The sequence below is a fragment of the Ischnura elegans genome, chromosome 1, assembly GCF_921293095.1.
Source record: "Ischnura elegans chromosome 1, ioIscEleg1.1, whole genome shotgun sequence".
NCBI classification, from domain to species: Eukaryota; Metazoa; Arthropoda; class Insecta; order Odonata; family Coenagrionidae; genus Ischnura; species Ischnura elegans.
In genome coordinates this window covers 68,758,484-68,770,953 of record NC_060246.1, presented here as the reverse complement: position 1 = coordinate 68,770,953, position 12,470 = coordinate 68,758,484, and the positions used below count along the sequence as shown (strand labels likewise).

Sequence of the window (12,470 nt, the reverse complement as noted above, 5' to 3'; positions counted from 1 at the left end):
CCATGATTTGATATTCGTTGAAAGTTATAAAAAATTACTATTACTTCACTCTCAGCTATAACTATTTCCTGTTTATAATTTTAATTGTTTTGCGTTATTTATTGCAAAAATTAAAAAGTACAGCAACTAAATCATGTTACTTCTTTCTTCTCGGTGCTTTAACCATCCCTGTCAACCTTCACTGGTGGATAGGTGTAATAACAGTGCTAACTTCACTAACTCTTGGTTTACTTTGTGGTATTCCATTATAAGTTTTTCCTGGGTATACACAATTACTTATACCACTTATTTTTTTATCAGAGCGCGTCCCAGGTTTCAATGAATTATCATCATCGTCAGGCGCTACTTATGATTTGTTTATCTTATTGTTACCTAGTTACTTGATGAATTTTAAAACGGACGCCAGATTAGGGGAAAAGGATGGGTAGATGGAACTGATCGGCAACTGGATATGTTATTGAGTTTTTTGAATGATATCCATCCTACAATTTCATTTACCAGTGAAAGAGACTCCAACCATTGCTTAAATTATCTGGATCTTACAATCAAACTCGATAAATGGCGGCATTTCTTCGCCATTTTTCGGAAACCCTGTTATACCGATCATGTCATCCCAGCAAGTTCAAGACACCATTACTCACACAAACTTATGGCTTTTGATTCCATGATCCATCGCCTGTTAAGCATACCACTTTCAATAGAAGACTTTAAGAAAGAAATCATCACCATTTTAAAAAATTGCTTCAGCCAACGGCTATTCTCAAAATTTAATAGATAAACTGATTCCAAAATAACCGAGAAGATTGGCTATCGACCAAATGTTTTCGGCGGACGAGGATAAAAAGAAGCAATGGTGCACAGTGACTTACCTCGATGCACTTTCTCTAAAAATGGCTCATCATTTACCCAAGGACAAATTCCGCATGGCTTTTCAACCTTATGCCTCTCTAAGGAGACTGATCGTTAAATGTAAGGATCAGATAGATCAATTGGATAGATGTGGAGTATATTCATTGAAATGCAGCGATTGCAATGGTGTATACGTGGGACAGACAGGAAGAAGTTTTGAAATCAGGAAGAAAGAACATTTAAGTGCTTGCTAACAATACGAAGATGAAAAAAGTAATTTTGCTAAACACTTAATATGCAACTGCCATAGAAGCGATTTTAAAATGAACATTTTAAAATTTATCAATGACCGCCATGAACTGGACTCTAGGGAACAGTTAGAAATTTTAAGAATTATTGAAAGTCAAGACAGTAGGTACTTTTATAAATGAATATCTCTACCCATCCTTTTCCCCTATTCTGGCGTCCGTTTTAAAATTCATCAAGTAACTTGGTAACAACAAGATAAAGAAATCGTAATTGGCGCCTGAAGATGATGATAATTCATTGAAACCCGGGTCGCGCTCTGATAAAAAAATAAGTGATAAAAGTAATTGCGTATATCCAGGAAAAACTTAGTGCTAACTTCAGCTCTATTGACCAAACGGCGTTGCATACATCTGTTGTCATTGCGTCGCCTTTGAGTCTGAGCCTCCTTGGCGAGAGGTGACGTATGAGGGGAGGACATTGAGGTGGAGTGGAGGGACTCGCCAGCGGTGGCGCTCCCTGGGAAGGGGTTAGATCCGCTCCTGTCTCTCTCTCTCTCTGGGAGAGTGACGCAATGCGAATTTCGTTGCAGGAAAACCGTGACTTGAATGTTGCCCCTTCCCGAAAATAAGTACTGCCTCGAATTCAATTTAAACGAGAGTTTTAGGATACGTTTGCCCGAGGTGGATATCCCGCGGATTAAATTCACCGCCTCGGCGCGTGGTTTGTGTCCGTGATTCAATTTTCATGGAGTGGAGTGCTCCTGACAATCATATATGTATGTTTATAAGAGAAGCCAGGCAGGAAAGCTCCAGGCGAGACTAGGCGATCGTGAATTTTCCTGAGGCTCGGAAGGGTACTTGTCGGTTTTGGACTTTTTTTGCCGATTAGATAAACCGCTCGACTTTTTATGTCAGTCTCTTTTCCGCGTCGGTTGAGTTGGGAGAAATATGTGAAGTATTATCAGGAGGGCCGGGTGAAGCACGCATGTCAATAATTCAAGGTCGAAACATTTGCGATTCGTAGAAGATATCTAAGTGTTGCTTGAAGGAATATGGGTCAAGGGCGCATGCGGTGCCATTAATGATTCATGTGACTTTCGTAGCGCTGGGACAGATCGTAATGCTTTTTGTCTTCCATTAAGTGGCTCAATGTAAGCATAGGCTTCATATAAATTCATTATTTTGAAGGTCAAATTTACGAGCGAAATCGTTTTCAAATTTTTTGTTAATTTCTGAATCAGTGTGTTGTTAAAAGATGAGTATGTTGACAATAGCATTTTGGGGATATGAAGATATTTCAACTGCTCAAAATGAAAAGAGCAGTTGGTATGTCCTACCTCTGGTAAGATGTATGCCATTCTTATAATTTTTAAGCATAAAAATGTTTTTTTTTTAATTGACCGAATCACCAAAAAGTCGATGGCTCTTCATTCAGAAATTCAACTCTGGCGCCCGTGAACTATCCTCGGCTGTAAGATATATCCGTGATGCATGGGTAGACAGGTACCATTCATGTAATGAGTAGTAATTGCATCATGGATCCTCGTAGTATTCATGCGATCTAATACTTATGAATTTACTCCTCGGAGAGAGCAGGTATTTTTGGATCGGATATTTCTTCTTTGGTGTCTAGGTAACTTGTGATAGATAGGTATACTCCTTGAAAAAGGTGGCCATTTCCACTCTGTAAGAGACTAAGTATCCGAGAAATTTTCACCTTTTTTCTCATTGATTATAGTTTAATTTTTTCTCATTTTAGTAATTTTCCAAAAATTAAGTCACCAACTGTTGTAATAACTTTCTGAGCTTAAAAATATTCTCCTAAACCCTTTCTGAGGCGAGCCGTTAGATACGAGCGAGATTGATTATGGAGCTCACTTCTTTTCTATACGAATAATACAATAATTTGTGCAATGTCCTATCACTTTTCATACGGGTTAATGGAGTACCTCGGTGAGGTAGTCTTGCGACTTGCCCATGTTCAAAAATTTAAGGTAATCAGTGACGTCATGGCAAAATTAGCAGCGCCGGAACGCACTTTCCTTAACTATTTTTAGAAGTGAAATATTAATCTGGGTTTTTTTTATTTCAAGCTATTCATGGGCGTACCCAGCGAGGGGATGGGGGGGGGGGGGGCAAAAGCCTTTAAGAAAAATCAGTACTGATTTGAAACGAAAGTATTCAACAAATTTTCTTTAAAACCACGAAAAATACAACTATTTTTAGTATAGTTTTAATTTAATTACTATAAGATATGTAACTAAAATAAAACTTTTTCAAGGAAATAATCTCATAAATTAATGTCATAACTTGGCTTGCCCCCCACCCTACACCATGGCTTGCCCCCCTCCCCCTAGCTATGATCCTGGGTACGCTCTTGTAGCTATTATTTACAATTTTTGGCAACGAATGTATGTATTAGAAGTTTTGAGGCAAAAAAAATTGATCAAAGAGTTATTTGGCTATTGTGTGTTTTGTTGACCAGCGTCGGAACGGCGCGGGCGTTCCGGCGCGCTCCGGTACCATAACACCACCGGTTGTAATTAATATCATGATTCTTAGACGTGATTGTCATTTATGATAGGCACGCTGTGGAGCATCAAACATTTTGGACGCTTGAATATCTTCTGCATTGATAAAATCTTTACCCTTGTAGATATGAGGATTATTTCAAGGCTCAATTCAAGTCTGCATTGGTGCCAAAATCTGATCGAGGAGCTAAAATGGAATTTTAAGCATTCGACCTTCGGCTCGTATGGAGAAAAAAAGGTGTGGACTACTTCGAACAATACCTCAATGTATTCGCCAATTAACCAATACAGTACTCTTTTGATGAAGTAGGGATTCTAAGAAAAAATGAAATAATTATCGTAGTTAATTAGTTTCTCGATATGTTTTATTTCCATAAAAAATAAAAATCTGAGTTTACAATTTACATTCAGGCCACTTGCAAGGTTGTATCGCTGAAAAAGAATCCTCGTCTCCTATAACTTTGCAGAAAGTCGGGTAAATTTGTTCTTTTTGGCCATGACTAAAACTCCTGTAAAAAGAACAAGTGTATTGGTGATTGATGATGTAGCTATAATTTTTTTATTTGTAAGAGAAAAAACTGAACTTTTCCGTTGCGGATTTCATGCATTATGGAACTTCGTCGAAGCCTAGTGGAAGTTGAATTTTGGATATTGAAGTATTTTTTCTGTATGGCTTAATTTCGATTACTTCGTTCGTAATTTGCCGCAGTGCCATTGCAGAGGTAAATAAATGATCGTCCATGTGACTCAGGTTAACTGATGCGCATCGAGAATGGTAATTGGCTCCGGTTCGGTTTTCGTCCGTTCCGAAGCGTTTAGGATCGTTTTTTTCCGCCCGTATTGCTTCTGCTGCCACTGCATGAGCGGCGGGCGACTCCTGTCTCTTGAATAATGAAATGAACGTGACTACGTATTAATTCCTTCCGCGTTCGGCGTGACCTCGGGATCATGAAGGGTGTTTTGACACCTAAATGCAGTCCTGAGACGAGAGCCAATGCGGTAATTTCTGCAGTGTGGGAGGTCGACAAAACATTTTGGTAGTATCCCATCACTCAAAAACTAGGTTATCCAGAAATAGTCAGCTCAAATCGGTGGATTGGTTTTCTTGCCAGGTTTCCTAGCGTCCAATCGGAATGATGAAGGTATTGCCTGATTCATGCAGCTAATCACGAATATGGGATACGTGCAAGTTTTTATAAATTCGTTCATTATTGGTTTTCATAGCACATTAATTATGCTCAGTAAGCATTCGCAAACTAGTCGAGGTTCAGTGTACCGAACGAGGTCATTCTCATTCATTTTACTCCTATCAAATTTAAAGTATTTCTAGTCGCTACACGTAATTTTGATACTAAATTTATATGTATCCTGTGTACAATCCATGACTACAGTGATTTACTCTAGTGGATGCTTTCATTATCAACGAAATACTCTGTAATTTGATTTATAGTAATTTGTACACATTTTGTTCTAATGAGTAACACTATCAAATCTGAATGCAAAGTAAACATATCATTTCGATCGAGAGACAGTTTTTATATGCTAAAAGTAACGTCATCATTCATACATTTTCTAATGATGGCATACCTAAATGTTTTTTCGTAATTATTTTTCACCTGGGACTTTATGCATAACGACGTGCTTCGTTAAACGCATTTAGTAATTCGTTTAGCAGCATGGGATACGTTATTAGCCCCGGCAAATAGGTGAAAATGAAAAAATGTACTACGATGATGTCGTTTGCTATTCCACCAATAGATATTGAGACCACGTATTTATTATATCTTATAGTTTCCATGTTTTTATCGACATTTATATTCTCCGTGGACTAATGCCTAAATTAATTTTAAATTTAACGCGTTCGTATGAAACTTTGCTGAAAATAAGTGAAATAATTAATTGCCTTCCTAAAAATTATTCTCACAATTGAGAAAAAAGTAATTTGAAGATGGTTGCCTATTATAATCGTGCGGAAAGTAGAGTGCGACGCTATTCCCTGACGATTGTTTAGGTTGTGATATTTCTGGCACATGAGTGTAATAATGGCTCCATTGTCACTTCCCTCTCTGTGACTCTCAGCTCTATTTCCAAGAGCATCTTGTTGTCACTGAGGCTGCTAATTGCTCCAAAATTATGCTCAAAAGTTTTGTTAAAACCTGTCAAATCCTTGAAAACGCAGAACGCATTGTCAAAGAAAGAATATTATCATAATTCTTCATAAATAATCCTGGAGATATGTATTTTAGTCCCAAGCTGATATTTTTGAAATTATAACATTTTTTATCATTAGAAATTCTTAGTTCTCTTTTGTGAATACTATTTGCATCGCCGTAGAAGCAAGCTTATATAACGAATGAAGTTGAAATAATGCCGTTTAACATTCAGGCTATACTTCTTGCAACGTGTGACCATTTGCAACGATTAAAAGTACTCGTAGCCAGTGGCGCAGCGAGGGGGGGATTTTGGGGGTTAAAACCCCCCCGGAGCTCAGAGAAATTTTTAAATTTAATCCATTTCACTTAATTGGATTGACATTACTAATATAATAGTGTAAGAATTTATAAAATATCTCTCAGAAAATCGCAAAACTCACCATTTTGAACCGTGTATCTTAAAATTCCGCAATTTATTAATCTCGCACCTACCGCTTATCCTGTTGGGTATTCCACACCCTCACACACCCCGGTATTAGTTGCACTTAAAGTCCCCCCCAGCCTTAATTCCTAGCTGCGCCCCTGCTCGTAGCGATTCCACCAGATTCATTCCCGTCGACCGGTGACGGCGTTTATTTAGTTTTCTTTCCATTTTATCTGGAAAATCACGCAACTGCACACCACGAAAGTTATTGACAATGGAAAAATAAATCAAAGATACGTCCAAATCAGTGTATAAAATTTTTATTCACCTGCCAAAACAAATAAGATTTTAAATCCACCTAGATAATTTTATTGCATCGTGGCCTCTCTTTAACTTTTCTCATTTTTCCCTCTCTCTCTCTGTCCACCGGCAGGGGCCTCGCCCACCCTGAGGGACAGCGGTCGTGGTTTCCGGGCCGAGCAGTGGGCGCGCTTCTGCGGCCGTTACGTCTGCGCCGAGGCGATCGAGAAGCTGTCCAAGAACCGTCTGCTGGATCGCAGTGGCGCAAACGGACGGTGGGGCAGCGAGCCGGCCCTGGGCGACGCCGCCTTCATCCGGCCGCACCAGGAGCTGGGGCAGCGGCAGTCGGCGGGCGGCGCGGGCGGAGGCGGCGGCGGCTCCTCGTGGCTCCGCTCCAAGCTGCGCCGCGCCTTCCGCTCCTCCACCGCCTCCGTCGCCATCTCCGAGCCCACGCCCAACTCTTCTGTGGTCACGCAGCAGCTGACGAGCGCCGCCCTCTGCGCCAGTTCGCCCGTCCTGCCCGCGACTCCCGCCGCTACGGCCGCCAAGTTCCTCCTGAGAGGCGGCAGCGGGAGTGGTGCTCCGCCCGTGCCGAAGCTGCACGTGACCCCGGCCGTGCCCGGGAGCGGCGGGGGGGTCGTCCTCCAAGGGAAGTGACATCCCGAGGGAGCAGAGGCCGAATGTGACGTACAGAGTGGCCGCCGGGGGGCCCAAGAAAAAGAAAAAGTGAGTGGTGCGGCCCGCAGGCTCGAATGCGCATTGAGCATCCGGGAGGTCGAACGTTTCGGTGGAGTGAATGCTTCCAATCCTCCCGGAGGACGTGATTTTTTTTTATCTTGTCGTACAAAACGATTTTTTTGAAGACTTATTATGAGGAACTGGAGTGAGAGTGTTGACAAATACATTTAATTGTCGATTTTAAAAATCTACTTCAAAGTTGTCGAGCATGCTGGAAGTTCGTTTGGTCTCTTATAAAAAAATAATACTGTAGTGTTTATATTATTTTGTGTGGATGGCACATATTTTTATCCTGCCCGTGAAATGGGCCTGGCTTAGACTTTGCCTTGGCGGATCAACATGGTTCGCTTTCAAACACAAGTGAACAGCATTTCATTGGTGTAAGACTGCTTGTGTGCCATAGCTCCCCAGTTGCACCTGGCCTTAATGTGTTTTTTCTTTTAATTACCTCCCTAAATATCTTGACCCTTCCTCCTTTTTGGGATTATTTCTATACCCATGTTCATTTATGAGCCTATTTTCAGACTTAATGTGGTCTTCTTAATTATTAATAGGTCAAGGACTGAGCTGTCATTAGCTTCTCATAATGGCCATGAAGTATTACAGTCACTGATCATCAACTTTGTGAGATGCATTAACCAAGCAAAATAAAGTGTCCCACTCGTTGATTCGAGTGTTCCTGTGTACACTTTATGGTAGGAATAGAGTTGAATATTTGCATGAGAATTCATTTCTTGAGTTGAATGTGTGGCTGTTCTTCAGTAGATAAAAGTCTCTCATATCACATTAACAGTCATGCTGATTGGAAGTTAACCTGAGACTTTGAACATGACATCTTGTACTCTAGAAATAAAGGTGGTGATCAAGCAATGTACGTGGTTAAGGGACCAAAATGAGGCTCAGAACTTGGGTAAAAATATTTGCGCACAGGTCAACAGTAATAGTCAAGATCGAACCTTTTGTGATGCAGATAATGGCAATAAATTGTCCTTCCCTAAAGGTGCCTGTTAATGTATCCAAACTTTTCTTCTTTTAGTTGACTAATAGCCTTTTCCCAGTTTTTTTACAAATATTTCTAGGGAATGCTAACCATTGCAAGCATTTGGTATAGGATTGGGAATATTCAAGGGTAAAATGACCCATCCGTATGAATTCTTAACTGAAGCTGGAATGAATTTTTCCCTCAGGATAACCTGAAAAATTATGATGTATTAATTTATGATAATAAAAAATTGTTAATATCCCTCACCTTTTGACTTTTACTCGGAGTTAAGATGAAAATGATTTTCTGGAAAATGGTAGTTATGAAGAATTTTAAGCAATTTTCCCGTAATACTGTATTTATCTGAATATAGTCCCCCCTTTCTTTCCAAAAATACCCATGGTAAAAGTAAAGGGGGGACAATATTCAAACATATTTTTTTAATTTTTTCCTGGCATTGAAGTCTCAAAATTAGGGGAGCGGAATATATTCAGAGGTGGTCTATATTAGGAAAAATATGGTAATTTGTAAAAGCCTTGATCGGTTTGCAACATTGGCATAAAACCTGGAGGTTATGTGGTGAAACTCCTTCACCACTTTTATGAACCACCATTGGCACTCGTATGTATTTTGTAAATTTTTTTTAATTTGAAGATTATTTGAGGAAGACCCATCTTAATTTTATATTTGTTCTAGAAAATGGATAAGAGTTAATTTTTGTCCATATATATAGTTAAAACCATTCTTCAGTTGCCTCAGCGTGGCATTTGAATTCAAGATTTTTTCAATTTATTTTCAGGGGACTTGTCACTAGAATGAGCTAAAACATTAATGGTAAATGAGGGGAAACTTTTTTGGCTCCAGATCAAGGAAAATGAGTTTCATTGCTAGGAACTTTCGCTACCAGGAAAAATTTTTTAGACAGGAGTAAGTTTGAAAATATTGGTAGGAAAATGAAAGTTACCACGGGTGAGGATAATATTATATTTTAGAATTATTAGAAGGTTTTTTTATCTTCTGGAAGAGGCCTTTTGTGCCTGTTGTTTCCCTTCATCAGTCATTAACTTTCTTGTCCTTCTTGCTTTCATGCGTTCACTACATAAGGAGGAGATACAGGTGCGGCAGTTTTTGAGTTGACCGTAGATTCTATAGTTCAGCAGGAAAGATTATAGTAGGCAATATGAGACCAGATGTGTTATATAAGATTATCCCAGAATTTAGACAAGATGTTGCTGGGTTAAAAAGTAATGCTATACATCAGAATCTTCAGTACTTTCTGCTACCCCTTAGGCCTCACTCTGGGTGTAAAGATTAACAATTATTTTACGTGAAAAATTAGCTGGATAAGGGAGGAAGGCTTCATGAACAGATGCAGAAGAGAACCTGAAAGCAGCCAATCATTAACTGGATAAGACTAAGTATGATTGTTGAAGATATTTTGAAGCTGAAAATTTGGTGAATATCAAGTAAAATGTTTCCTTCATGATTACTAAATAGCTCAACTCTTTATTGTTGTGCAGCCAGATGCATACTTTTGTAATGTAGCCCATTTCATTTGCTCCTTTTTGAGTTCTCTTAATGCCTTTGCAGACAAATATGTTTGAAAATTTGGTCAAAACGGAGACAAATTCAACAGCACAACAATACAATACTCAAATGACATAGCATTGGTTCTTGCATTTCTTTGCTAATTTTTTAATGAACTTTGATGGTGGAGAAACATAGCAATCTCAAAACAAAAATCTCACTTCTGTGTTTTACATAGTATTAATTGCATGTAAAGTAAATAAAAATGTAGACCAATGCTACAACTTTGCTTATAATCTTTGCATTCAAATATTTACATTTATCTAGAATGAATACATTACAGAATTCATTTGATAATGTCAGTATAACTAAGATGTTCAGCCCTTTCCAAAACAATGTATCGGGAGCTTTGAAGTTGCTACTGGATCCCTCAACCTCCTGCTTCCTCTCCCCAACCTTGCTCAGGGTTTGTTGAAGAGATAAAAGGTGAAGACTTAGCCCTTGGAATTATTATTTTGGAGTAAAAATTAGGTAGGTATCATGCCTGCTCATTAAGATGAAAGAAAGCACACTTTGTTCATCTGCTGTGAAATGAAAGGGAGTATGGAAATAGAATAATAACAAAGGCATAGAGCCAAAGGTTTGAACCACGGGAAGATGTTGCTGGGTTGTTGGGTTTCATACAATTTTCTTCAGAGATCAAGATCTTCCACTGCCATTACAAGGACCATAATATTGTAAGGAAGATGATTTTAATGACCATTATGCAAAGTATCCAGAACCACCCTATTAATCTTGTAACAGATGTATTGGTAAAACGCATCACCAAGATAGCAGGCTGATTTTATTAAATTTTGCAAAAGGGAAATTATGAAAAATTATGGCACTTTTTTATGGATATATGTATTTCTAGTAAAATATTGATCAAACCATTTTAATATCCGCTTATCCATCACTAAAAGGGAAGTGCCCTCAACAAAAGGTTTTCAACAGGAATACAACTCTTCTACCTGCTCTGCTTTTCTTCCTTCCAATACATCTAATACTCAGAAGGAGACCTTTGATCTGGCTCTTGCGGTTGAATGTGATATAAATGAACATTCACTTGCAGTTCAGCACTCATTATTATCAAAATGTACAGGAAAACTTGAAATTCATTTCTTTCAAAAGCTTTCAACCCCACAAACACGTATTTCACAATGGAACCCTGTGGTGAACAGCCAAATTTAACTCCACTCTTAATAATTAATTCTCGCTAGTTTTTTTTCAATCTATTTATCCTATAAAAGGTTTATATTTTTCTTTTGTTTGAAATTTTTATACAATTTTCTTCAGAGATCAAGATCTTCCACCGCCATTACAAGGATTCATTTCCAAGCACAGGATGACTCTAAGACTACACCGTTCATGCCAACATTTGGCATTCAACTCTGTCAAATCAAGGAATTCCTTATAATTCTATCATCCAATATATGGATAAGATGAGCTAGTTTCCTTCCTGAGGCTCACATGTGCCTTAATTTAAGACAGGTTTTGTTATCATTGAAGCTTATTATGGGAAATTTTCCCCATGCATTATGTATGGTAAGAGCTGGGGACCTGGACTTCAACTTCATAATTCAACACTTTTCACTATACATAATTCCTGCACAAATATTTTTTCTTTAAAGACTCATTTTTCCTGCCTCTCTATCTTTTTTTCTTTAAATAGGAAGTCGTATTGACAGCCACCATATTTTTAAAGTTCATGGTTTTCTAAGAAATGCGTTCTGTGACTGAAAATGTGTTTGATTCCATGGGTAGTCTCCCACATGTCTGCATACATATTTACTGCATACCAAATAAAATTCACTAACTCATTATTAACTTTGTGGTATTCCATTATAAGTTTCATATAAGAATCATAGAGCAACAGTATTATGGCATACTGTTGCTCTATGATTTAGGGAGAGTTGTCCCACTCGAATGTGCAGTATGAAAATAAGTTATTAATGTATTTTCACAGCAAGACTTTTTTCTATGGGAAATATTAGTCCATTATGCCTAATCTACATTGATAATGAGTTTCTATCTTTCCTTCCCCCATAAAATTCCAGCAAAAATGTTTTCCTTAGAGTTAAGAATGACATATGTATTTGATGAAATTACACCCGTACGCCAAACTAACAATATGTTGACTCAGCACACCTATCAACATGGTTTACACCTTCTCTCAGCATTAGGGCACATCACTCAGTTTCCTTAGGGACTTTTGTTGTCATTAGTGTATTACACGTAAAAATTGCATCAAATCACATATCCCATACCTTACATACCATTTTAAGGCGATTGAGAAGAAAAAATGTGTATTTTGTGAGTGCACTATGTAAATATCTACCATTTGAGTGTTGAGAAATTCAATATGAATGAGCGAAACATTTTTTCCCTACAAAATACTATTTGAATCAGTGATTTGTTTTTTTACTTCAATAATGACCTCCAGCAAATTAACAAGACTTGGAACAAATTTTATAGTTATGCTCTCAATTGCTCAAGAAGTAAAATATATATACCTAATAATAAACACTTGATAAAATTAGTTTGAAAGAAAACATGCTACCACCAATGTTAGCTGATGTTTGTTTTCATGGGCAACAAAGAGCAAATAAATATGTCCCAGGTAGCTGGTGTGATAATATCTTTAGTAACATGAAGTATTGCTTTGCGCTTGATATGAAA

General features: G+C 38.2%; 1 protein-coding gene across 1 annotated transcript in view; it reads left to right on the top strand.

Annotated features, from left to right (window-relative positions):
- Positions 1–8,491, top strand: part of LOC124162860 (uncharacterized serine-rich protein C215.13-like) — a 225,681-nt gene extending 217,190 nt beyond the window's left edge. Inside the window, exon 6 of the mRNA XM_046539542.1 lies at positions 6,639–8,491. Within this exon, the coding sequence (XP_046395498.1) occupies positions 6,639–7,162 (524 nt within the window). The 3' untranslated portion in view covers positions 7,163–8,491. The remainder of the gene's footprint in view (positions 1–6,638) is intronic.
- Positions 8,492–12,470: the final 3,979 nt, after the last annotated feature.